Source organism: Ostrinia furnacalis, unplaced genomic scaffold, assembly GCF_004193835.3.
Source record: "Ostrinia furnacalis isolate ACB-3 unplaced genomic scaffold, ASM419383v2 OfSCF1233, whole genome shotgun sequence".
Taxonomy (NCBI): Eukaryota; Metazoa; Arthropoda; class Insecta; order Lepidoptera; family Crambidae; genus Ostrinia; species Ostrinia furnacalis.
This window is the reverse complement of record NW_021131472.1, coordinates 146,049-173,362: the sequence shown is the minus strand read 5'-3', so window position 1 is coordinate 173,362 and position 27,314 is coordinate 146,049. Positions and strand designations below refer to the sequence as shown.

General features: G+C 43.7%; 1 protein-coding gene across 1 annotated transcript; it reads left to right on the top strand.

Annotated features, from left to right (window-relative positions):
- The first annotated feature begins 188 nt into the window (after positions 1–188).
- abs (ATP-dependent RNA helicase abstrakt) lies at positions 189–26,306 on the top strand. Its single transcript, XM_028303381.1, has 14 exons — positions 189–495; positions 1,365–1,547; positions 2,297–2,464; positions 3,092–3,281; positions 11,227–11,363; positions 13,728–13,825; positions 15,708–15,871; positions 18,143–18,230; positions 18,864–18,981; positions 20,791–20,907; positions 22,088–22,278; positions 23,472–23,571; positions 24,901–25,018; positions 26,029–26,306. The coding sequence occupies exons 1-13, from the start codon at positions 276–278 to the stop codon at positions 24,987–24,989; spliced, it is 1,863 nt and encodes a 620-aa protein (XP_028159182.1). The 5' UTR covers positions 189–275; the 3' UTR covers positions 24,990–25,018; positions 26,029–26,306.
- The last annotated feature ends 1,008 nt before the right edge of the window (positions 26,307–27,314 follow it).

Below are 27,314 nucleotides of genomic sequence, written 5' to 3'. Positions count from 1 at the left end.
CAAAACCTTTACTTTACACTTCAGGAAAATATCAGTATCCAAAGACAGGAACGTAAATGACATCTCAAACGTCAAAACGCGTACACAATCACTTTGCAATTCAAGTTTTGCGGTCAAATTTCTAAATTTGTTTCTTATCGCAAGGTATTTAGGTCTAATTTTGACTAACAAATCGGCATAAAAATATATGTCAATAACATCCTGAAGCGTGCGTTTGTTGTGCTCTAATTTCATTGATTTCTGAGCATAAATCAAATAGTTGAGTTAAAAATAAAATGTCTGAGAATAAAGAGGACCCCCCTCCGCCAGTAAAACGGTACAGACGTGACGAGAAGTCCTCAGAATCTGAGGAAGACATCGATAATTACGAACCGTATGTACCGGTGAAAGAACGCAAAAAACAGAAACTCCTGAAGCTTGGAAGGCTGGGACAGTTGGCTGCTGAGGCTTCTACAGACCACAAGAGCTCAAGCGACAACGATCCTGACGATGAAAGTAAGTAGAACTTGACAATACTACACACAAGCTGTAAGCCTGTACTGTATGTAAGCTTAAATCATGTGTCAATAAAACGTATTCTATTCTATTCTTAAGTCATTGAACGCCGAGACGCTAGACACAATGGAAATTGTATTGTTTGAGGCTCACCGGTGAGGCGTCCAACGTGTTAAATAAAAACACATTGTCCAAAAACAAAATTTTCTTATCGTAGACTGATAGACTTTTGTTCTGGAGGTCATAAGTTCGACCCCCATGTGAGACACACACAAATAATTATCACTGTATTGTTCCCACCTTGGCCAGCACATTGTGGGCTTGATTTCTTAAATCTACTGTCAGGAAAGAAATATGGATTCTGTATTTCGGAGGGCACTTACAAAGTCTGACCTTAGAGTAGTCCACAGCTAATACTTTAAAATTATGTGTATAAGCTTTGCCTATTACCATCTGAAAAATCCAGTTTAAAAGCATGTATTTTTATTGCATGGACTTAATAATAAAAATCTAACATATTGCTGTGATGAAAGTGAAAAGATAATAATAATATTTTTTTATATTCTACATTGTAAAAAAAAATTAAAAATAAGAAGGAAAATGAATAAAGAGATAATAATAAATACACTATTGCACACCAAACAAATAACATAACAGAAGAAAAGGAACACACAAGGTACAATTATTAGGCGGTCTTATCGCTATGAAGCTAGATATATATAAGATAGTGTTTTATGTACTATTAAGTTACTTGCAATCTGTGGAAACACACTTTAGCATTACTTCTTGTGAACCACATGTTGTTTTTTCCAATAAAGTTAAAATTAAAATAAACAACGCTGTAAGACTTCTACTTTTGTGTTTACTAGCTTCTCAAGAAGAATGGGGTCGCCGCTACAACGTCTCCTTGCTGGACCAGCACAGCGAACTCAAACGGATAGCGGAAGCCCGGGCGTTGTCAGCGGCCGAGCGGCAAGCGAGGGAGGAGGAGCATATACTGGAGAGCGTCGCTCAGAGCAAGGCTTTGATGGGCGTCGCTGAGTTGGCCAAAGGTGTGTATAAATCATCATCAAAATGTCAGCCATAGGACGTCCATTGCTCGGTTCACCTTGTGGGTGGACGTCCCACGCTGCGTCAAACTCATATTGTAAAAAAAATAGTCATAGAACCACAAAATAATAATAAGTACTAATAGAACTCATTGATTTATTTTATTTTAATTGGCTTTTAAGAGTAGGCGCACACCGTTGATTTTTAGTTGGCCGATATTTGTGCCCGATTTCAAATTGTATGAAGAATCGGCCAAATCGAATCGGCGTAGTGTGCGCACTCCCATACATGCCCATACTGATCAACTGCCCGACTAAACTATCGGCTGACGAAAAATCAACGGTGTGCGCCTACTCTAAAAAGTTGTGCTTTAGAATTAATGTTTCACACACTGAAAAAAACCAGCTCTGAACAGATTTTGATGCTTAGTATCTTGGGGTTCAACTTAAAATCTTAACTGAAATGATGAACTTTCAGTTTAACCCTTTGTGGTAAGGTAAATATGCATGTGGCAGAGAATCTAGTGCCCGTTTTCACCATCAATCCCTAATTTTTAAGTGACGGCTATGTAAACAAAATTCCCGTTATTTGTTACCATAGGGGTCACTTAAAAATTAGGGTTTGATGGTGAAAACGGGCATAGAACTAGCATTCCTCGTATCTCAAATCAGCCAAGCGCAGATCGCCACCATTTGGGTATTGTCGTTTATGTCGCTACTTTAATAATGTTTCCTCCCTTCTTTCTACAAAGGCATCCAGTACGAAGAGCCAATCAAAACGTCATGGAAACCTCCCCGATGCATCCTCGCACTTCCAGAAGAGAGGCACGAACGCGTTCGAAGGGAACTACGTATCCTGGTAGAAGGAGAGGATGTACCGCCGCCCATCAAGACCTTTCAGCACATGAAATTCCCTAAGGGTGAGTGTATAAACATAGCTACTATAGTCTGGTCCGCGAGCACGTAGAATTTTGTCCAATGACCCCAAGCTACCCATCCTTATCGCTCGCGCGTAATTATGTTGCTATCGCGCTCGCACACTCACTGCGGGCGCCCGTCGCACAGTCGCGACAGCAACATAATTACGCTCGAGCGATAAAGATGGGTAGCTAGGGGTCATTGGACAAAATTCTACGTGCTCACGAACCGGGCTTTAGCCGCCGACATGCTGCCACAAGACGCCAATATTTTGCCACAAGTCACAGACATCTCAGACATGTTGCCTTAGGTCGCCGATATGTTGCCACTAGCTGCCAACATCTTGCCACAAGTCTAGTATACATAGACTGCCCAATCGCGTATCCCGTCTAATACTCGTTATTTAGTTATGTGTCGCAGGCAATTTGTATGATTCCGCATTTTAAAAACGGCGTCAACCGTTTAAAAACGCTCGCTGTTTTATGAAATACCCTAAAATACTTATTATCATGCGCGTACCTATATGTGGTCCCTCCGTGACATGGCATGTCAATATCCAGAATCCCAGAATCCCCTTGAAAAATAACCCTACATACGCCAATTAATATTATTCTCTTTTTTCTCCCCAGGCATTCTCCGAGGTTTAGCAGACAAAGGTATAACCAAGCCGACCCCGATCCAAGCGCAAGGCATCCCGGCCGTGCTCAGCGGGCGCGACATGATCGGCATCGCCTTCACCGGCTCCGGGAAGACGCTGGTGTTCGCGCTGCCGCTCGTCTGCTTCTGTCTGGAGCAGGAGCAGGAGATGCCCTTCGTCAGGTAAGAAAAGCTGGGGGAAAGGAGAGGAGATACTGTACACTGGGAGAGAAACAGAGATAGGACTATTACACAGCCTTCGCTCGAGTCGTCTTTGGAGCCTCGTTTCTTCCCCTCAGGTGGTCAATTTTGGAAAATCCTTTCTCAGCCGGTGTCTAGGTCATAATAACTACAGGATATACTCTTCGTCAAATACTAGTAGTGTAGCCAAGGAATCTAGCTAGACGCTTATGCCGAAGCCTAAAAACCGAGAACCGAGCTATTTCGGAACTAGAACTGTCACTTTAGTAACTTAGTTACTTGGGAGCAGATGCACCTTTTTTGACGGGATGTCTCTATTTTGTCATAATATCTCATTTTAGCTGTTCCAGGATTCGTCAAACCTTGAATGGGACGCCGAAACCCCTCTTTTTTGCTTTAGTAGTGTGATTCCAGTTGAGTAGTACAGGTCCACCTTCAATCTTCCCGTAGATATCGTTAGTGACTAAGAAGGAAACATAAACATCAGGCCTTCAAGTATCTTTAGTCGTTCCACACCATGAGTACAGACCGTGTGCGATTGTCCCAAGGTCTCTTTTCGTCTGGCCTAAGAATCTTCAGTCGCTCGTCACTACGAGTGCAGACCGTGTGTGGTTCTCCCAAGGTCCGTTTCCGCGTGGCACCCCGGCCGTGCTCAGCGGGCGCGACATGATCGGCGTCGCCTTCACCGGCTCCGGGAAGACGCTGGTGTTCGCGCTGCCGCTCGTCTGCTTCTGTCTGGAGCAGGAGCAGGAGATGCCCTTCGTCAGGTACCATTGCCTTCCCACAGGATCACCCCACTCTCACAAGCTACTCTTGGAACACTACACTACGGTACGGAAGAGAATCCACTCTTCCCTCGGATGTCATAAACAATTGAGGCGAACCTGCGACCATATCAGCATCACTAGGTTCATCATTTAGAAGCAGCAGCGTTAGTTTTAGGATGGCGTGTGAAAAGACGTGTAGCGACTGCTCTTCTTTCTAACTGACGTCGGAAAAGAATACAAGGACCTGGAGAACCAGGATAAGTAGTTTCGGATGTATCTGTCACTGTCACTCATGTCAGCAAATCATTTTGCGTGAGAAGGATGGATGCTGTCTCGTTCTGGCAGTACTCTACTACTCTACTACCATTCGAATAGGACCACCTTCACTCTTCCTGTGGGTGCCGTAAGATGCAACTGGGGCCTTCATTAGTGACTAAGAAAGGAACATGTGAACATCAAGCCTCCTCAACTATCTTCAATGACTCGGACCGTCTGTGGTTGTTCCAAGGTCCCTTTTCGCGTGGCCCCAGGATCTTCAGTCGCTCTTCACTACTCTGGACCGTATGTAGTTCCCCTAAGGTCCGTTTCCGCGTGGCACCCCGGCCGTGCTCAGCGGGCGCGACATGATCGGCATCGCCTTCACCGGCTCCGGGAAGACGCTGGTGTTCGCGCTGCCGCTCGTCTGCTACTGTCTGGAGCAGGAGCAGGAGATGCCCTTCGTCAGGTACCTACTGCCTTCCCTCAGAGTCACCACACTCTTCGCAGCAGTGTGGTTCCAGCAGAGCAGAATAAGACCACCCTCAATCTTCCCGTGGTCAAAAATTCGTCATTCCTAAACAGTGTTTTGTTAGGGAAGCAGAACAAAATGCAGCCTTGGAATGCAGCTCATAAGTCACTAATAGTGGAAACAAAGGAACACCTTCGCTGGAGCGAAGTAACTAAACAAACACCGGACAAAAGCGATTTCGGAACCAAGATTGTCACTTTAGTAACTTTTTCTAAGGAGAGCAGATGTCCCACTTTTGGATTTTACCCTGGATGCGTCCAGCTAACTCCATAAATGAGACACCGAATTCCCGCGTTTTCGCTTATACTTGCTTTTAACAGAAGATTAGATGCCGTTCAGTGTGGTCTCGCTCGTCCATAGAATAGGACCACCTTCACTCTTCCCATGTATCTCCTAAGTAATTAAGCGTTTCGTAAATCACTAAGGAAGAAACATGTGAACATCAAGCCTCCTCAAGTATCTTCAATGACTCGGACCCTGTGTAGTTGTCCCAAGGTCTCTTTTCGTCTGGCCTAAGGATCTTCAGTCACTCTTCACTACTAGTGCTCTGGACCGTATGTAGTTCCCCCAAGGTACGTTTTCGCGTGGCACCCCGGCCGTGCTCAGCGGGCGCGACATGATCGGCATCGCCTTCACCGGCTCCGGGAAGACGCTGGTGTTCGCGCTGCCGCTCGTCTGCTTCTGTCTGGAGCAGGAGCAGGAGATGCCCTTCGTCAGGTACCTACTGCCTTCCCACAGGATCACCCCACTCTCACAAGCTACTCTTGGAACACTACACCACGGTACGGAAGAGAATCCACTCTTCCCTCGGATGTCATAAACAATTGAGGCATGCGACCATATCAGCATCACTAGGTTCATCATTTAGAAGCAGCAGCGTTAGTTTTAGGATGGCGTGTAAAATTTAGACGTGTAAAGCGACTGCTCTTCTTTCTAACTGACGTCGAAAAAGAATACAAGGACTTGGAGAACCAGGTTAAGTAGTTTCAGATGTATCTGTCACTGTCACTCATGTCAGCAAATCATTTTGCGTGAGAAGGATGGATGCTGTCTTGTTCTGACAGTACTTTACCTTCGCTCTTCCTGTCGGTGCGACTATGGCCTTCGTTAGTGACTAAGCAAAAAACATCTGAACATCAAGCCTCCTCAAGTATCTTCAGTGACTCGGACCGTGTGCGGTTGTCCCAAGTTCCCTTTTCGTCTAGCCTCAGGATCTTCAGTCGCTCTTCACTACGAGTGCTCTGGACCGTGCGTGGTTCCCCCAAGGTCTCTTTTCGTCTGGCCTAAGGATCTTCAGTCGCTATTCACTACGAGCGCTATGGACCGTGCGTGGTTCCCCCAAGGTCTCTTTTCGTCTGGCCTAAGGATCTTCAGTCGCTATTCACTACGAGCGCTATGGACCGTGCGTGGTTCCCCCAAGGTCTCTTTTCGTCTGGCCTAAGGATCTTCAGTCGCTATTCACTACGAGCGCTATGGACCGTGCGTGGTTCCCCCAAGGTCTCTTTTCGTCTGGCCTAAGGATCTTCAGTCGCTCTTCACTACTCTGGACCGTATGTAGTTCCCCTAAGGTCCGTTTTCGCGTGGCACCCCGGCCGTGCTCAGCGGGCGCGACATGATCGGCATCGCCTTCACCGGCTCCGGGAAGACGCTGGTGTTCGCGCTGCCGCTCGTCTGCTTCTGTCTGGAGCAGGAGCAGGAGATGCCCTTCGTCAGGTAAGATAAGCGAAGAGGAGGGAAGATACTGTCAGTCGTGGGAGGAAAAGAGAAGACGATATTAGCAGCGTAATCCAGCAAGAGATGCTCTTCTTCAGGAACGTGATTCCCACCTCCCTCCCTCACACAGGACCAGCTACTCTTCTTGTGCTATGCTTGGAGCAAAAGATAAAAATTACACTCAACAGGCGCGTGATTCCACTGAAATTTCAGTGGAAAAAGACCACTTTCCACTCTGTTTGGAGCAAGAGTTCAACGTCCATTTATCTGGCACTTTCAGCAGCGTGAAGAAAAGATACCGTGTCAGAAGATAAGTTACTATCCATCTCTGTTACTCTTAGTAGCATCTAGCTTTGCGCGAGAAGGATGGAAGCTGTTTTGCTCTAGTAGAATAGAAAAGAACCACCCCCAGTCTTCTCGTAGTCATCTACTAAGGCCTTCGTTAGTGACTAAGCAAAAAACATCTGAACATCAAGCCTCCTCAAGTATCTTCAATGACTCGGACCGTGGCGGTTGTCCCAAGGTCTCTTTTCGTCTAGCCTCAGAATCTTCAGTCGCTCTTCACTACGAGTGCTCTGGACCGTGCGTGGTTCCCCCAAGGTCTCTTTTCGTCTGGCCTAAGGATCTTCAGTCGCTATTCACTACGAGCGCTATGGACCGTGCGTGGTTCCCCCAAGGTCTCTTTTCGTCTGGCCTAAGGATCTTCAGTCGCTCTTCACTACTCTGGACCGTATGTAGTTCCCCTAAGGTCCGTTTTCGCGTGGCACCCCGGCCGTGCTCAGCGGGCGCGACATGATCGGCATCGCCTTCACCGGCTCCGGGAAGACGCTGGTGTTCGCGCTGCCGCTCGTCTGCTTCTGTCTGGAGCAGGAGCAGGAGATGCCCTTCGTCAGGTAAGATAAGCGAAGAGGAGGGAAGATACTGTCAGTCGTGGGAGGAAAAGAGAAGACGATATTAGCAGCGTAATCCAGCAAGAGATGCTCTTCTTCAGGAACGTGATTCCCACCTCCCTCCCCCACACAGGACCAGCTACTCTTCTTGTGCTATGCTTGGAGCAAAAGATAAAAATTACACTCAACAGGCGCGTGATTCCACTGAAATTTCAGTGGAAAAAGACCACTTTCCACTCTGTTTGGAGCAAGAGTTCAACGTCCATTTATCTGGCACTTTCAGCAGCGTGAAGAAAACATACCGTGTCAGAAGATAAGTTACTATCCATCTCTGTTACTCTTAGTAGCATCTCGCTTTGCGCGAGAAGGACGGATGCTGTTTTGTTCTGGCATAGTAGAAAGAACCACCCCCAGTCTTCTCGTAGTCATCTACTAAGGCCTTCGTTAGCAAAAAACATCTGAACATCAAGCCTCCTCAAGTATCTTCAATGACTCGGACCGTGTGTGGTTCCCCCAAGGTCTCTTTTCGCCTAGCCTCAGGATCTCCAGTCGCTCTTCACTACGAGCGCTCTGGACCGTGCGTGGTTCCCCCAAGGTCCCTTTTCGCCTGACCTAAGTATCTTCCGTCAGTCCACACCACGAGTGATTCAGACCCTGTATGGTTCCCCCAAGGTCTCTATTCGCCTGGCCTAAGGATCTTCACTCGCTCTTCATCACAAGTGCTCTGGACCGTATATGGTTCCCCCAAGGTCCGTTTTCGCGTGGCACCCCGGCCGTGCTCAGCGGGCGCGACATGATCGGCATCGCCTTCACCGGCTCCGGGAAGACGTTGGTGTTCGCGCTGCCGCTCGTCTGCTTCTGTCTGGAGCAGGAGCAGGAGATGCCCTTCGTCAGGTAAGAAAAGTTGGGGGAAAGGAGAGGAGATACTGCAAGCTGGGAGAGGAACAGAGATAGGACTATTACACAGCCTTCGCTCGAGTCGTCTTTGGGGCCTTTTTTTCCCCTCAGGTGGTCAATTTTGGAAAATCCTTTCTCAGCCGGTGTCTAGGTCATAATAACTACAGGATATACTCTTCGTCAAATACTAGTAGTGTAGCCAAGGAATCTAGCTAGACGCCTATGCCGAAGCCTAAAAACCGAGAACCGAGCTATTTCGGAACTAGAACTGTCATTTTAGTAACTTAGTTACTTAGGGAGCAGATGTCCCTTTTTTGACGGGATGTCCCTTTTTGGCAGGATGTCACATTTTAGCTGTTCCAGGATTGGTTCAACCAACACCTTGAATGGGACGCCGAAACCCCTCTTTTTTGCTTTAGTAGTGTGATTCCAGTTGAGTAGTACAGGTCCACCTTCAATCTTCTCGTAGATATCGTTAGTGACTAAGAAGGAAACATAAACATCAGGCCTTCAAGTATCTTTAGTCGTTCCACACCATGAGTACAGACCGTGTGCGATTGTCCCAAGGTCTCTATTCGCCTAGCCTCAGGATCTTCAGTCGCTCTTCACTACGAGTGCTCTGAACCTTATGTGGTTCTCCTAAGGTCCCTTTTCGCCTGACCTAAGTATCTTCCGTCAGTCCACACCACGAGTGATTCAGACCCTGTATGGTTCCCCCAAGGTATCTTTTCGCTGGCCTAAGGATCTTCAGTCGCTCGTCACTTCGAGCGCTCTGGACCGTGTGTGGTTCCCGCAAGGTCCCTTTTCGCCTGACCTAAGTATCTTCCGTCAGTCCACACCACGAGTGATTCAGACCCTGTATGGTTCCCCTAAGGTCCGTTTTCGCGTGGCACCCCGGCCGTGCTCGGCGGGCGCGACATGATCGGCATCGCCTTCACCGGCTCCGGGAAGACGCTGGTGTTCGCGCTGCCGCTCGTCTGCTTCTGTCTGGAGCAGGAGCAGGAGATGCCCTTCGTCAGGTACCTACTGCCTTCCTACAGGATCACCCCATTCTTCCCGTGCTGTGCTTGGAGTAAGAGCTCAAAACCCCCTTCAACAGGCGCGTGATTCCACTGAAATTTCAGTGGAAAAAGACCACTTTCCACTCTGTTTGGAGTAAGAGTTCAACGTCCATTTATCTGGCACTTTCAGCAGCGTGAAGAAAAGATACCGTGTCAGAAGAGAAGGTACTGTCCATCTCTGTTACTCTTAGTAGCATCTCGCTTTGCGCGAGAAGGACGGATGCTGTTTTGTTCTAGTAGAATAGAAAAGAACCACCCCCAGTCTTCTCGTAGTCATCTACTAAGGCCTTCGTTAGTGACTAAGCAAAAAACATCTGAACATCAAGCTTCCTCAAGTATCTTTAATGACTCGGACCGTTTCTGGTTGTCCCAAGGTCTCTTTTCGTCTAGCCTCAGGATCTTCAGTCGCTCTTCACTACGAGCGCTATGGACCGTGCGTGGTTCCCCCAAGGTCTCTTTTCGTCTGGCCTAAGGATCTTCAGTCGCCTCCACTACGAGTGCTCTGTATGCCCTTCATCAGGTACCTACTCCTTCCCACAGGACTCCCTCTCTTCCCAGCAGTGTGGTTCCAGCAGAGCAGAATAAGGAAAACCTTCGCTGGAGAGAAGTAACTAAAAACACACCGGAACGAAGCAATTTCAGAGCCAAGATTGTCACTTTAGTAACTTTTTCTAGGGAGGGCAGATGTCCCACTTTTGGATTTTACCCTGGATGCGTCCAGCCAACTCCTTAAATGGGACACCGAAATCCCGCGTTTTCGCTTACAATTGCTTGGAACAGAAGATTAGATGCCGTTCAGTGTGGTCTCGCTCGTCCATAGAATAGGACCACCTTCACTCTTCCCATGTATCTCCTAAGTTATTAAGCGTTTCGTAAATCACTAAGGAAGAAACATCTGAACATCAAGCCTCCTCAAGTATCTTCAATGACTCGGACCGTGGCGGTTGTCCCAAGGTCTCTATTCGTCTAGCCTCAGGATCTTCAGTCGCTCTTCACTATTAGTGCTCTGGACGCTGTGTAGTTATTCCCAAAGTCTCTTTTCGCCTGGCCTAAAGATATTCAGTCGCTCTTCACTGCGAGTGCTCTGGACCGTGTGTGGTTCCCCCAAGGTCCCTTTTCGTATAGCATCAGGATCTTCAGTCACTCGTCACTACAAGTGCTCTGGAGGAGCAGGAGATGCCCTTCGTCAGGTGAGGGGGAGAGGAGATACTGTAAGAGATGTGAGGAAAAGAGAAGGTGGTTTTAGCTGCGTGATTCCAGCAAAAGATGTCCTTCGTCAGGTACTATAGCTATCTGTGTGGTTCCAGCAGAGCGGATTAAGACTACCCTCACTCTTTACGTGGAAGAAGTATCATCATGTTTAGTTTGGAGCAGGCGATCAAGATGGCTTTCGTCAGATACTACAGCAGCGTGACGAGGAGTTGAATCCAGCAAGAGTGGAACAGGATAACTTCCACTCCTCCCCTATGGATGCCATAAATGCTTTAGCCTTATTAGAAGCTACCATTTAGAAGCAGCAGCGTTAGTTTTAGGATGGCCGGGCGTGTGGAATTTTAATGGCTACAGCGAACGCTCTTCTCTCTAAAGGATCTGAGACAGCTACTCCATGTTACATGGCTTATCTTTTTGCATCTCGATTTCAGCTAGAATGTTGTGTGTTTCTTTCAGAATGGAATAGGATTCCTCAATTTTTAAATGGATTTCATAAACGACTTATGATATTTACTCTGTACTTTTTATGTCTGCTGCTTTCGTGTGCCATTTGAAACATGTATTTTGTCAAAAAAACAACTTGTATTATATTGTTTTCAGAAACGAAGGCCCCTACGGCCTGATCATCTGTCCGTCGCGCGAGCTGGCCAAGCAGACGCACGACATCGTCCAGCACTTCATCAAGCATATCAAGATAGCCGGCGGCCCTGAGATACGCTCCTGCTTAGCTATAGGAGGTAAGTTACAACGTCATCATCATCGTCATTTAGTCTCCACTTTGGGACGTCCACGTCTGGAGTGGAGGCGCCTGGTGCAGAAAAAAGTTAACGATTTCGAAGAGCAGCGGAAATCTGATCTGGATTTGAAGCGCGATGCTCTCAAGGCCAGACCACCAGCGGCTAACATTTACAACTACATCGGCGGTGTTCTTACGTGTCGACATTGTTCACGCACGTTTACCAACAAGATTGGTCACTATAGCCATGTTAGATCACTTGATAGGGCAGCCCAGCGTAGCCCTCTTATTGCGGACTAAAGGAACTTTGTGATAGTTACCGTAGCCGAAAGCAGCTTGGGAGTATTATTATAGTCTCCATAACAGGAGGTTCTTCTTTGACCTTGGTTCCTCACCTAGGATCGCGACCACATTTAGTGTTCCTCCACAGACTGCGGTCAAAGTTGTGTGGACCGCACGATGCATGACCGAGTGGCGGTATACAGGGTGGAAACGATAAGTGATCTCACTCGATTATTTCTAAACTATACAAGATATCAAAAAACTAGTTACTGATCCTGAAAGTGCTTCATGAGCTCTATCAAACGGTATTAATAATATGTTACAGAATAAACTGGATCTATCCGAAAATTCAATGTTTCCAGCTTCCATACATTTGGTAAAGTCACATTATTTTAAAAACTACACATGATATCGTAAAACTGATTACTGATTCTAAAAGTGCTTCACAAGCTCTATCCAATGGTATCAATATTAGGTTACAGAATAAACTGGATCTATCAAAAAATTCAATGTTTCCTTCTTCCATACATTTAGTACTACCACAGTCATGACACTCATCTCTTGACAATATTATAGCAAGTAAAGCCTAAAACCAATGTTTTCCATGAATAGTTTTAAAAAAGAATACAATTTACGAGTTTAATTATTTATTTATTAGAGAATAAATTTTATAATATTACATTAACTTAAAATGACTAAAAACTAAAATTAAAAAATTACTAATGATAAAAACTATTTACAAAATAAAAAATACTTCACCCCCAGCGCCGCAGTCAGGAATCGTGCCCAAAAGGCTGGCAGCATTGCCACGTTGAATGGCCAGGCTAATTCTCTGACCAAAATAGCTGCCAGCCTTTTGATCACCGGTCACCTCGGTGAGCCTCTTTGCCAGTTCCTTATAAAAGGAACGAGCGCTTGGACCCCATGGTCCCATAGTCTCAACCCCAAACGGCACAAATATATAACTCTCATTGAGAGCTGCATATTTGCGCCGCTTGGAGCACTCAGCCGAGGCCGCCGCCGCGCCTGCGGCAAGGGAGGTACCTCCTGTATGAGACGGAGCAAGCGTATCCGCGCATGTTGCGTCCCACACAAGAGGACGTCCCTGCTTCCAGGGAATGAGCGTCATGCCGTCAGGTCTCTTGCCGTCGTCACGGAGTATGCCGTTAGGCTCTAAAACTGCTGGCACATTGACGGCGACAAGAGCTCTGCGGATGACGTCATTGATGCAGGCGTGTCGGGAGACTCGACCAGCGCTCATTTGGCATGAGAGGCCATGGTGTCCTAACTCACCGACGCGAGTACCGCAACGACAGCGATGGGGATGGTTTGTCTTGACGCCAAGTCTAAGGGAAATGGCAAGGGACAGTGTACTCCTGTCAAGCAGAGTCCCGATATTGGCCGAAGGAAGAGCATGTAGCCAATAACCGGACTCTGCCTGAAAGACCGCTAGTAGGCGAGCACGCTCTGCAGCATTTTCGGAGGAAGCCAATAGATCACTCTGAAAACGCAAGCAGAGCGGCTCGTCCCACTGCCTCTGAGACGATAGAGAGGTAGGTGGATCGGCTCCCGGGCATGCCCTAGTCCAAGCGTTTCTGGCCTCTGCGAGGTGAGCCAACTCCACTACCCCTAAAGAAGGGGCTAGTAATTTATTAAAGAGTTCGGCTGTACCATACGCAGAAGACGAGAGTTTATTTTAAGAGTTTATTATTCAATGAAAAAAAAATACACTTCTAATATTATGTGTCTGGCATACATTTAGTATGGAAGCTGGAAACATTGAATTTTCAGATAGATCCAGTTTATTCTGTAACCTATTATTGGTACCGTTTGAAAGAGCTCATAAAGCACTTTCAGGATCAGTAACGAGTTTTTCAATATCTTGAATAGTTTAGAAATAATCGAGTGAGATCACTTAACGTTTCCACCCTGTATACCTGGTCGGGCGACCGGTCGGAAGAGGCTGCAGCGGCCTTGAGGTTTAAATTACTTCTAAAGAAACTTCATTAGTGTAAATCTAAAATGTTCGCTCAGTGTTTAAACACATAATCAGAAAACTTCTTAATTCGAATCCTTTGTGCAGGGGTGGCGGTGTCCGAGTGTATGGAGGTAGTCCAGCGAGGCGTTCACATCATGGTGGCCACGCCAGGCAGGCTTATGGACATGCTGGACAAGAAAATGGTGAGTGAAAGAAAGAAAAAATGATTATTCAGTATCATCGACAATACACTTACTTAAAATTATTTAATGAGTAGGTATAGTCCATCCATTCAGCGTAAGATGGTGATTATGACAGTTCTATTTAGTGAGGCGCTCCTTATAAACCTAATCGATATTTTTTAGAATCGAGAATATTTTCTATAGAAATCTAATCGCCTTTTATTTGTTTGATTTTTAATCTCGATCAAAATTATATCTATGAATTTGAACTATCTGGAAATGGAATAAACGTGAATATTCTTAGTGGTACAAAATAAATCACAAAGAATTAAATATATGCATTTTATTCAATGAAACATCAAAATAACAATAACAAACAATACGTGGAGAAATCGCATAAAACAAAACCGTCATCGAAGGCAAACGCACACGTACTGACTTAGCTTTGACCTGCCTGAGATAATAATCGTGATTCGATGGTAAGATGACCACCATGCCGATTACTGATTTATTGCGATTGTTTATGTCCCATCCCTATGAGCAAAAGTTCTGACTAATGCAGAAGCAATTCATTTAATATTTTTTCACAATTTTTTCTAAATAATAAACTAATAAATAAATAGAAATTCTTGTTTAGGTTAATTGAGAAAGATTGGTGATTGATATTTTGGAAGGATGAAAACACACAAAAGTAATTGATTTTTACAACTCAATATTTTTATTCGTAGAAAGTTAGAATCATAAAACGAAACGTTTTATCTGTCTAAATCACCATCATAAGTTGAATGAACTATAATTACAATGATACTGAAAAGGTATCCACTCAGCATGGTGTCGTAGTATCTCAGTAAATAATGCCACGACGCTGGTCTTCCGTGGACACCGAGACAAGGAGAGCGCTACTAAGCACAACAATTACTCATGATACATCATAATATAAATACGTTACATATTGCAATACTTACGCCTGGTTTCCACTAAGGCGAAGCGGAGGGGAGAAATGTTTTGAACAGGGTTCGAAAATATCCTTATGATATAAATATCGGATATTTTCGAACCCTGGTTTTGAATAATCAGATTTATTTCAATCTGAATTACATCTGATTGGTTGTTCAAAACATTTCTCCGTCTTGGTGGACACCGGGCCTTACCGGCTGCTCGTCAGTTCTTTCGTTTTCAGCCAAATGACGTCCACTGCTGGACAAATTTCTCCCCCAACGATTTCTACAACGACCGGTCCTGAGTTGTTTGCATCCAGGTGTTTCCCGCTACCTTTAATAGATCGGTCTACCTAGTAGGAAGCCTGTCTACGTCTTCTGGCCCGTGGTCGACATTCGATCAATCCTTTGTTACGCTTATATTAAGTCACATGAATAAATTTAACACAGAAAAGAACACAAATGTTTTGACTTTTTGACTAAAAAGTCGTTTCCCCTCAGTGGAGACTTATCCGGCTCGAAGGACTACTATAATATACGGGATGTTACAATATGATTTTTTGATGATATCCAGGTCCGTCTCAACGTGTGCATGGACGAGGTACTTGTACATGGGCGAGGCGGACAGCATGATCGATATGGGCTTCTTACCGTCTTAGCTTTCATTTCACTGCAGGTGTTCCTGAGGCAAATGCAAGTCATATTCAGCTTCTGGCCTAGGGGGGTCAAGTCAGTTATTTTATGTCAGTTAATTTGCTGTCGCGCTCGCACACTCACTGCAGGAGCCCGTCGCACAGTCGCGACAGCAATATAATTACGCGCGAGCGATAAGGATAGGTAGCTTGGGGTCATTGGACAAAATTTAACGTGACCAAGACCAGGGTATAGTACCTTCAAAGCGACTTCCCCCCTAGGGTACGTCCATGATCGAAATGCTTATTATTATTATTATATTTATATTCTAGGTGCGTCTTAACGTATGCCGCTACTTGTGCATGGACGAAGCCGACCGCATGATCGACATGGGCTTCGAGGAGGACGTGCGAACAATCTTCTCTTACTTCGCGGGCCAGCGGCAGACGCTGCTCTTCAGCGCCACCATGCCGCGGAAGATACAGAACTTCGCTAGGTAGGCCACCGCTGGGACTACGTTGGGACACCTAAGACCTTTCCCAAGGATCTTTACAGCTACCGGTCCAGGAAAACAGATTAAGCTCAACAGGTAAACCCAATGCCAGGAACGCACAGTATGGCTTGCCAGGGAAGCAGAATATAGCTCGCCAGGGAAGCAGAATATAGCTCGCCAGCTATGTCCAATGTAGGGCGCCAGAGACGCCCAATGTAGCTCGCCAGAGACGCCCAATGTAGCTCGCTAGATACGCCCGATATAGCTCACCAGTTCATCCAATATAGCTCACCAAAAGACTTCTATAGTTAGACAAAGACTTCCTCCAAGGATCTTCACAGCCACCGGTCCATATGTCGCCTAGGAAGATACAGAACTTCGCCAGGTTGGCCCAACGCTGGGACGTCCATTGCTGGACAAAGACCTTCTCCAAAGATCTTTAGAGCCACTAGTCCAGGAAGATACAGAACTTCGCCAGGTAGGACACCGCTGGGACTGGGACTAACGTTGGGACACACATTGCTAGACAAAGACCTTCCCCAAGGATCTTTAGAGCCAGTAGTCCAGATGTTGTCCAGGAAGATACATAAAGGGACGAGCGTTGGGATGTCCATTGCTGCATAATGACCTTTACAGCCTAGGATCTTCACAGCCACCGGCCCCGGAAGATACAGAACTTCGCCCACTGCTAGGACGTCCATAGATGAACAAATACCTTCCCTAAGGATGTTTACAGCCACTGGTCCAAGAAAATAGATCTTCGCCAGGTAGGTCCACCGCTAGGGCGAGCTATGTGGCTCCCCAAGGATGCAGAATGTAGCTCGCCAGGGAAGCAGAATATAGCTCGCCAGGGAAGCAGAATATAGCTCGCCAGTGAATCAGAATATAGCTCGACAGGGAAGCAGAATATAGCTCGCCAGGGAAGCAGAATATAGCTCGCCAGAGACGCAGAATATAGCTCGCAATGGAAGCAGAATATAGCTCGCCAGGGAAGCAGAATATAGCTCGCCAGGGAAGCAGAATATAGCTCGCCAGTGAATCAGAATATAGCTCGACAGGGAAGCAGAATATAGCTCGCCAGGGAAGCAGAATATAGCTCGCCAGGGAAGCAGAATATAGCTCGCCAGGGAAGCAGAATATAGCTCGCCAGGGAAGCAGAATATAGCTCGCCAGTGAATCAGAATATAGCTCGACAGGGAAGCAGAATATAGCTCGCCAGGGAAGCAGAATATAGCTCGCCAGAGACGCAGAATATAGCTCGCCAGAGACGCAGAATATAGCTCGCCAGGGAAGCAGAATATAGCTCGCCAGGGAAGCAGAATATAGCTCGCCAGAGACGCAGAATATAGCTCGCCAAGGAAGCAGAATATAGCTCGCCAGGGATACAGAATATAGCTCGCTAGTTACACACAATATAGATCGCCAGGGACGCACAATCTAGCTCGCCAGGTTGACCTAATATAGCTCGCCTGGTCGACCTAATATAGCTCACTAAAGACGCACAGTTTAGCTCGCCAGGATAGTCAATATAACTCGCTAAGGTCGCACAGTATAGCTCGCCAGGGAAGTAGAATATAGCTCGCCAAGGACACAATCTAGCTTTCCAAGTCACGCACAATATAGCAAGACACTCAGTCACTACTCAGGTAGGCCACCGCTGGGACGAGGGTTGAGACGTCAGTTGCTGGACAAAGATCCCCACAATGTTGATTCTCAGCCCAGAAAGATAGAATTTCGCCACTGCTGGGACAGGCCTTGGGACATCCATTGCTAGACGAAGACCTCCAAAAATCTTCACAGCCACCGGTCCAGACGATACAAAACTTCGCCAGGTAGACATACCGCTGGGATGAGTGGTCAAGCTGTAGATCCTGGACACAGTTGCAGCGATGAGAACGAGAGGTGGGACATCCATTGCTAGACAAAGACCTGCCCTAAGGATTTCCACAACAACCGGTCCTGAGCTGTCCGAATCTAGATACTTCCAGCAATCTTTAGGTCGTCGGTCCACTGATAAAGAGACCTGCCTATACTATGTTTTCCAATAGTTGCCACTCGAGAACTTTCCTAATCCAACAGCTATTCGACGAGCTATATTCTCCGCCCACTAATAGACCTATGCGCGTTTTCACCTTCAATCCTAATTTTAAGTGACCCCTATGGTAACACGTAACAGGAGTTTGTTTTCATGTGGGTCACTTAAAATTAGGGATCGATGGTGAAGACGGGCATTATGCCTTATGACCTATATCATCTCTCTTTCCCTCTCGCCAGGTCAGCCCTGGTAAAACCTGTAACAGTCAACGTGGGCCGCGCGGGAGCCGCGTCTCTTAACGTACGTCAAGAGTTGGAGCCGGTCAAGGTAAGCTTGTTTATTCTCATTGTGATGTGTATGTCAACGTGAAATAGTGATCTCTGTCAGTTTATAATATAACGCGTTAGATTGTAAACTAACAGTGGGTTAGGTTAGATTGTAATTTCACTACGTCAGATTATAATCTGACAGAATTCACAATTTTACGGTGACATAATATACAGAACTAGCTTTTCGCGCGGTGTCACCCGCGTGAAATTTAGTTTGTCACAGATCGTCATAAATTATAGTCTATATGTTACTCTGGGTTATAAACTATAATACTGCAAAGTTTTATTAAAATCCGTTCAGTAGTTTTTGCGTGAAAGTGTAACAAACATGTTGACATCCAGACATCCATACAAACTTTCGCATTTATAATATTAGTAGGATGTACTAGAATGTACTAGTGCTTCGCATAGGTATGTATTATACTTAAAAATCTTCCCCTTAATTCACGATCTATTAAAATAACCGCATCAAAATCCATTGCGTAGCTTAAAGATCTAAATATACATAGGGATAGACAGACAGGAAAGCGACTTTGTCATATATTTTTTTAATAAATTAATTATCCATTAAATAAACATAACACAAATGTTTGAGAAACACAGATGTATAGACTTTTTGCTTTTTTTACAGGCGGAAGCGCGCACGGTGCACTTGCTAGCATGCTTGCAGAAAACACCGCCGCCAGTTTTAGTGTTCGCTGAACGGAAGCAAGATGTCGATGCTATACACGAGTATTTGCTGCTCAAAGGTTGGTTATAACTGCCCCTTACCCCCAATCTACAATACGATATATTATTTCTTTATGAGAGGTGAATTTTCGAAAAAAAATTGGGAAATCTTTGAATGCACTCTTTCTTTTCAAAAATAAAGTAATTTTCTTTGAGTATTTATATCTACAGTATTAGGAGACTAATGCCCGTTTTCACCATTATTCCCTCATTTTTAAATGACCCCTATGGTATCACATAACAGGCATTTTGTTTTCATAGGGGTCACTTACAAATTAGGGATTAATGGTGAAAACGGGCATAAGGGTACTTTCCCTCCAGGTAGTATCACAAAATTCCACCCTGTATAATGTATGTATAGACCTACGGAGCGGCACCGCTGCGACAACGCAACGCATCGTCATCATCTCTCTAAGAAGACACTACGTCCTGTTTTTAGGGTTCCGTAGCCAAATGGCAAAAAACGGTACCCTTATAGATTCGTCATGTCTGTCTGTCTGTCCGTCCGTCCGTCCGTCCGTCTGTCCGTCCGTATGTCACAGCCATTTTTTCCGAAACTATAAGAGCTATACTGTTGAAACTTGGTAAGTAGATGTATTCTGTGAACCGCATTAGGATTTTGATGCAAAAATAAAAAAATAATAAAAAATATTGGGGGCTACCCCATATCGAGGTTTCTAAAATACTTTTTTTCTAAACCGAATAGTTTGCGTGACAGACGCTTCCAAAGTGGAAAAAAGTTGCTCTAACTTCTAAAATAAAAAAATGAAAAATCTAAAAAAGACATATTATGATGTACATTACTATAAAAACTACCAACGAAAATTGTTTTGAACGATATCTAGTAAGTAGTTTTTTTTTAATACCTCGTAAATCGTAAACTGCTTTTTACCGCGTAATCTTTCATACAAATAACTTAAATTAAAAAAAAATCATAAATCAACGGTACGGAACGCTTTGTGCGTGAGTCCGACACGCACTTGGCCGGTTTTTTTGTTGGAAGTAGACAATATACTAACGTATACCATCCCAATAACTTCCCTTATGATGTACCATTAGGCGACCCACTAGGAAAATACAAAACACACCATAATTTTTGACATGATAAAGTCATTTAAAGTTCTGTTGTTTAGTTGTAATTATTATCTTGTTGTGTACTTGCATCGAATAAATACTTTTCCTTCTTTAACTCAAAATATCATACATAATATAACTTTAAAATAATGATTTTCCGTGACAGACCACGCAAGCGAAACCTCCTACACAAAGTACTAGCACCAGGCCTGTTCATCTCCGCGAGTTTACATCGAAAACAAAACACGCACGATGGCCCACCTACAGGATACTATTCGACAAGGCCTCACATACGAGCGAACATTGACTCACGCACGCGTATTCTTGTGTAGGTATGATGGATGAAAATAAAGAAAATGGTGTACTAAATACTGTGCAGTATTTAACTGCCTAAATAATAATAAAAACACAGAATGTACTTTTTTAAGTTGCCTCAAGACACTGAGAGGTAAATAATTAGTTAATATTATTCATGATAATTCATGCTAAATCATGTATTTCCTCCGCCATTTTCCGCAGTTTGGCACCTCACGTTACATCATTTTACCGAAGTCAGCCCTATAGCTTCGGCGCAGTGCCGATCACTGACGTTTGTCAACAAAATGGTGCTTGACTCTTGAGACAGGCTAAATTACACCATACTGTTAATGACATTGAGCATACATTTTTTTAAATACCTTCGCGAAGTAAAACTTCTGTACGTAGTACTTATTATTATTCTGTGCTAGCACATCATCTACCGTTCTTTTTCCCAGGAGTGGAAGCCGTGGCCATCCACGGAGGAAAAGACCAGGAGGAGCGCTCCCGCGCCGTGGAAGCCTTCCGGCGCGGGGAGAAAGACGTTCTTGTGGCTACCGACGTCGCTAGCAAGGGTAAGCTTCTTTTAAATAACCCTCATTTTGGCGCAGTCGGGTAAATAATGCTTTTAAAAACTTTGTAAGATAAATTTTTGTGGTCGTAGCGTCAGAATAACTTAAAAAAAAACCGACTTCAAATGCGTGAACACAAAAAAAAAACTAAAAACTTTTGATAATACCTATTCAACAAAAAAATAATCGTTCAAATTGGTTCATAATCGGCGGAGATATTGCGTATAAAAAAGTTCATCCCCAATTTTCCACCATTGGGGGTTGTTTTTTTTATTATTAAATTTAAATGGGACCACCCTTGAGGTATTACCTATACGCCGAAAAAAGATTTGTTCAAATCGGTTCATAATTGGCGGAGTTATCACGTAACAAACATATAAAAAAAAAACATACGGGTTGAATTGAGAACCTCCTCCTTTTTTTGAAGTCGGTTGAAAAGTGTCTAAAATCTATATTTATGAAAGCGAAAGGTCACTGACTCACTCACTCACTTCTCACGAAATCTCAGAAAGTACAAGTGCTTGGAGCCTCAAATTTAGCATGGGGGTTCGTTTTAAAACTTAGGTGCTCACTAAGAAGGGATTTTGCAAAATTAAACCCCTAAGGGGGTAAAACAGGGTCCACGCGTACGAAGTTGCGGGCGGCCGCTAGTAGCGTGATAAAATCGAATAACCTAAAGTGGGAATTAAACCCACCCTTCGTTTTTAAAAATTAAATTTTGGCTTCTTTTAAAACATTGCTTTTAAATAAATAAATGGAGAGTTTGTTTACTACGACATGTGTTTTTAAATAGTGTGCCACCTAAATGCAGAATAATACCGTTAATTTTGTAAGTAAATATACGAGTGTAATTATCGATTTCCCTACTAGATTTTAATTTGATTTTAATGACACATAGCCACTGAAAAAAAATGTTAACCTGAATGACAAAAGTACTAAACCGATTTTGATAAAATTGAAATCGGACGAACAAAAATCAAATCAAAAATGAATTCATTTGTCTGGATTGATTAAATCTGTACTTGCTGTCAATTGATATTACATGTCTCATTATTTTGCCATATTGCTTACATTTGGATTTCAACACATATAACTATTTGGCAAGTAGGTACTAAGAAGATAAAATCTGGGATTATTTTAAATAATATGATAGGGTTGTTTGTATTTTGTATTATCTCTCTAGGTCTGGACTTCGCGAATATCCAACACGTAATTAACTACGACATGCCGGAAGACATAGAAAACTACGTGCATAGAATTGGACGTACGGGCCGCGCGGGCGGGGAAGGCGTCGCCACCACTCTATTGGGCAGAGCGGCCGATACCAGCGTACTGAGAGATTTGGCGCATTTGCTAAGAGAGGCTAGACAGAAGGTAGGTGGAATAGAGTTTACTATCGATAGGAGAGAAAGGACAAAGTCGATAATTGTTGAGAAAGGCGAGGCAGAAGGTGAGATAGTCGATAGAGGGACTAACAGGATGTCCAAAGGACTATAGGTGCTACAGATACTTATCGATATCGGTACTAGACACATCGATATTAGAGACGGACACTTGTAGATATCGATTCTAGAGACTTATCGATATCAATACTAGAGACTTATCGATACTGGAGACACTTATCGATATCGATACTGGAGACACTTATCGATATCGATACTAAAGACGCTTATCGTTATCGATACTAGGGACTCATCGATATCGATAGTCTAGACACTTATCGACATCGAGTGTCTAAATTAAATAGCATCGACACTATCGTTAGGCCTAATAGCAATAGTTACCGTATCGATCGTAAGTATCAACTACGACATGCCGGAAGACATAGAGAACTACGTGCATAGAATTGGACGCACGGGCCGCGCGGGCGGGGAAGGAGTAGCTACCACTTTGTTGGGCCGAGCGGCGGATACCAGCGTACTGAGAGATTTGGCGCATTTGCTAAGAGAGGCTAGACAGAAAGTATGTAAAGCGTACAATATCGATAGCATAGAAATTTTTTCTCAAAGAAAACATTCCTTTATATTTGAAAAGAAAAAGAACTGCATTCAAAGATTTCCAAAAATTTGCTTGCTACACCCGAGATTCGAACCAACCAAAATCTGTATTTTATTGCATCGATCGCTAGGGTTAAGTATAAGGATGAAATCTCTCTAACAAACTTGATAAATCAAATGAAAGGAAAACCATGAAATCTTAAATTATTTTTATTATGTACAGGAAGTTGTATGGTATGGTAGAGAATTTTCTTAAAATCTTTAAATGCAGTTCTCTTTCTTTTCAAAAATAAAGGAATGTTTTCTTTCAGTAAAATTTTCTATCTACAGTATTAAGAGTACTTTCCCTCCAGGTGGCATTACAAAATTCCACCCTGTATATGTTTATTCAGGGGGCTTAACTAACTAGTAATCAGCATAAAATATTTCGTGACACCCAAAGTAGTCAAAAAGTTCGCAACACCTCTTTAGTTACCTACTTACTAAGGTTGTGTTGTCACAAACTATTGGCGCTGACTGTACCACTTAATAAACGTGTGCACAGGCCCTAAACTGGTATAAATTGTGCAGGTACCCTCGTTCCTGTTGGACATGATCGGCGAACCAGACGTGCCGGCGGCTGACGGCCAGGGCTGCTCATACTGTGGCGGTCTCGGACATAGGATCACAGGTACGTCAATATACGGGACCATCTCTCGTTCCCACCGCTGCAACTCCTGTGTAGCCAGGATCTACAGCTTGACCGCCAATAACCCAACCAGTGAAGGTCAAATTTGTCCCAAGGAAAGTAAAACTGGCATTGGATCCGCAACGAAATTAATCAGAAGAAACAGGTATGTAGGTACCATGACATGAAACACTCACAATAGATTGTAAAATAAAAATAAAATAAAATAGTCCACTTAAATAGGTAGTCAGTTTTTTTTTCTAAAAAGACAATTTTAGCCCTACTACAATATGTCGGCCGTTTGGTGTAGTGGTTTCGGAACGGACTACTATGCCGAGAGGTCCCGGGTTCAATTTCCGCCCGGGCAGAAATTGAAATGATTAATTTTAATTTCTGTCAGGTCTCGGTGTTACTATGTATAATATGTATGTACTAGCTTTCCGCCCGCGGCTTCGCCCGCGTGGAATTTTGTCTGTCACAGAAAAACAATATCGCGCGCGTATTTACTCATCGTTTAGACCTGGACTACGACAAACATTTTAAAACCAAAATCAGCTCAATCGGCCCAGTCGTTCTCGAGTTATAATCAGACTAACGAACATCAATTCATTTTTATTTATATAGATAGATATTATATAGAAGTTAGCGGCCGCCCGCGACTTCGTACGCGTGGATCCCGTTTTACCCCCTTCATCTTTCTTTAGCGGTTAACTCCCGTTCCCGTAGGAATTTTGCAATATCCTGTTGTAACTAAGCTTTAAGTTTACTAAGGTACCTGCATGCCAAATTTCAAGCGTGTATCTTACGCAGTTTAGATTTTTTCATACATAAGTTTTTTCCCGCTAACTCCCGTTCCCGTGGGAATTTTACGATATCCTGTTGTACCTAAGCTTTAAATTTACTAAGGTACCTGCACACCAAATTTCAAGCATCAAACTTAAGCGGTTTAGATTTTTCATACAAAAGGATTTTTCCGCTAATTCCCGTTCCCGTGGGGATTTCGGGAATTCCTTTCTTAGTGCACCTGTACGGTACCTAAACTACGTCCCTTCCAAATTTCAAGTGCCTACGTTTAGCCGTTTAGGCTGTGCGTTGATCTGTCAGTCAGTCAGTCAGTTTCTCCTTTTATATATTTAGATTTACAAAAAAAAGTATTTAAGTATGTTTATATCCGTTGTCTAGTACCCATTGTACAAGCTTTGCTTTTTTTTATGCTAGACAAGGCAGGTATTTCACCGCAATTTGGGACTAGAAGCGTAGTGTAAAATGTCCAAGGATATTTATTATTTACTTAATAACTAAAACTGTACTTACACGAGTTTTCTTTCCCAGAATGTCCAAAACTGGAGGCAGTGCAGAACAAGCAAGCGTCCAACATCGGTCGCAGGGACTACCTGGCGAACACGGCTGCGGATTATTAGTTTTAATTCTACCCACATTTTTTTTAAGAATGAGGATCAGTACTGTTGTAGAAAATTCAATAAAACTAGTATCTACGTTAATCTTTAAGACATAAGAAAGATATATCTTTTTGAATTATCCAAATCGGACCATTACTTACGAAGATATTAAGTAATAAACATAGGCCGTTTTTGCCGCTAAAAGTCAACGTACGCAAGGCCGCGTGACGTCATTATATCCGAATCGAGCGCAGCCGGCGTACTAATGGGATGGAAAATATTTTTTTCCGGCTAAACTATCAGTTTTAGAAAAAAACTTTTAATAACATTTATTCTTCAAAATAAAGTAACCTATCGACCAGTAATTTTTAAAAATAAAAATTGTGAAAAATAATTATTGCTATGTCCAAAAACCACATTTTCATAGGATTCGATGCAATGCGGAGACGCGGTTGGGGTGAGTGTAACTAATGATTGTTTGTATTGAACATAATAATACTTAATATGATGCTAATACCCAGTTTCTGGCCTGGGGGGGGGGGATAAGTCATACCCAACTTATAGCCTGGGGGGAGGGGCAAGCCTTACCCAGCTTCTGGCTATTTTACTTGGAAGAAGATATGACTCTAACAACACTTATGTACACTTTATTTGAATAAATCGCCAAATATACCACCGCGGAGACCCCAATCGCGTCTCTGCGTGCCATTGAATCGTATGAGCGTATGGATTTTTTGCGTTATTTTTCACAATTTCCATTTTTAAAAATTACCTATCGATAGCTTACTTTATTCTGATGAATAAATGTCATTACAAGTTTTTCTCTAAAACTGATAATTTGGCTAGAATACAATATTTTCTATCCACGCAGTACGCCGGCAGCGTTCGGATCGGATATAATGACGTCATCGTCCCCGCGCCGGGCGGTCAGTGAACTTTTTTAGTAATTTGGCCATAACTTCGTCAATTTTTGTCGTAGAACAAAAATTTTTGCACTGTGTATTAAGGATTTCTTAGCCCTATAAATCTGCATTCACAGCTAAAAATCGAAATGATCCTCATTACAATTTAAGGCTACCCGCGTTTTTTAATGAATTTCAAAATCACAACAAATATATTGTCAAATTCAATTTTTTATTAGTACGAGTATGTAGCCTTTTCAGGGTACTTATAAACGTCGTCAGTGTCTTACAGAACGAAACTCAAAACTCGATTTATTTTCACTTAACATCAACGATTTTATCTTTAGTCGTAGATGATGATAATAATGATGTGTCTAAAAAAATAAATTTCAGAGAACATGATTTTATAAATGTATTTTAATCCATAGTAAATAAGCTGAATGGTGTAAATATTATTGTAAATAAATTAATGTAAGAATTAATTTGTCTTTTATTATCAAACTTCAATCACGGAATAATAATAAGTACTCTTAGGTGCTCTGCAATACACAAACTTTGGGACTAGATAAAGCCTGGTCCGCGAGCACGTAGAATCCCGTCCAATGACCCCAAGCTACCCATCCTTATCGCTCGCGCGTAATTATATTGCTGTCGCGACTGTGCGACGGGCGCCCGCAGTTAGTGTGCGAGCGCGACAGCAACATAATTACACAAATTCTCAAACTTTGGGACTAGATAGGATAGTGTATGTTTAAATTATGTAAAAGGATATTTATTTTATTTATCTGGAAAGAACGCGTAATTTCTATGTTTTTCATTAGACAACGATAATGTCATTTAAATTAATCCTAAAGGTAGCGGGGAAGCTTTGGACGCAGGCCGCTACCAATCGATCAACGTGCAAAGCATTGGGGGAGGCCTGTGTTCAGCAGTGGACGTCATAAGGCTGAAATGATGATGATAAATGTCATTTAAATATTAAGAATGTAAAGTGAATGACGTCATAGAATTGATTTTTTTCTTAATTGATGGCATTAGCATCAACTAAATGGCTTATTTACCAAAGGCTTAGTCCTACACTCCTCACTGGCCAGACGGGTTAGGGACGGCTGATGTTCGCATATTCAGCCCCTTAGTAGCCTCACGTTCGTTGGAACAGTGGCGGCGTAGCATGGGTTGGCACCCGGGGCGATCACACCGGCACCCCCCAGGATTTTGGGGTTACCAACCGATTCGAAGATTGAAAGACAATAGCACCCCCCGTATCATGACATAGACCGCAGATTTGCCATGCAGATGCGCCAGTGAGTACTAATCTGCGCGACTTGTGTCACCCCCTGATGCTTGGCACCCGGGGCGGACCGCACGGGAAGGTTTGGTTTGGGAGGATTATTATATTTTACTGGAATATCACGGGTGTCGTTAACTATAGGTTAAAGTCGTT

Bases quoted from the DNA above. Each gene is read 5' to 3' on its own strand.
- abs (XM_028303381.1), top strand. From the start codon at position 276: ATGTCTGAGAATAAAGAGGACCCCCCTCCGCCAGTAAAACGGTACAGA. The intron at 2,465-3,091 runs GTGAGTGTATAA...TTTTCTCCCCAG, and splicing joins GCACATGAAATTCCCTAAGG to GCATTCTCCGAGGTTTAGCA. The intron at 15,872-18,142 runs GTAGGCCACCGC...CCCTCTCGCCAG, and splicing joins AAGATACAGAACTTCGCTAG to GTCAGCCCTGGTAAAACCTG.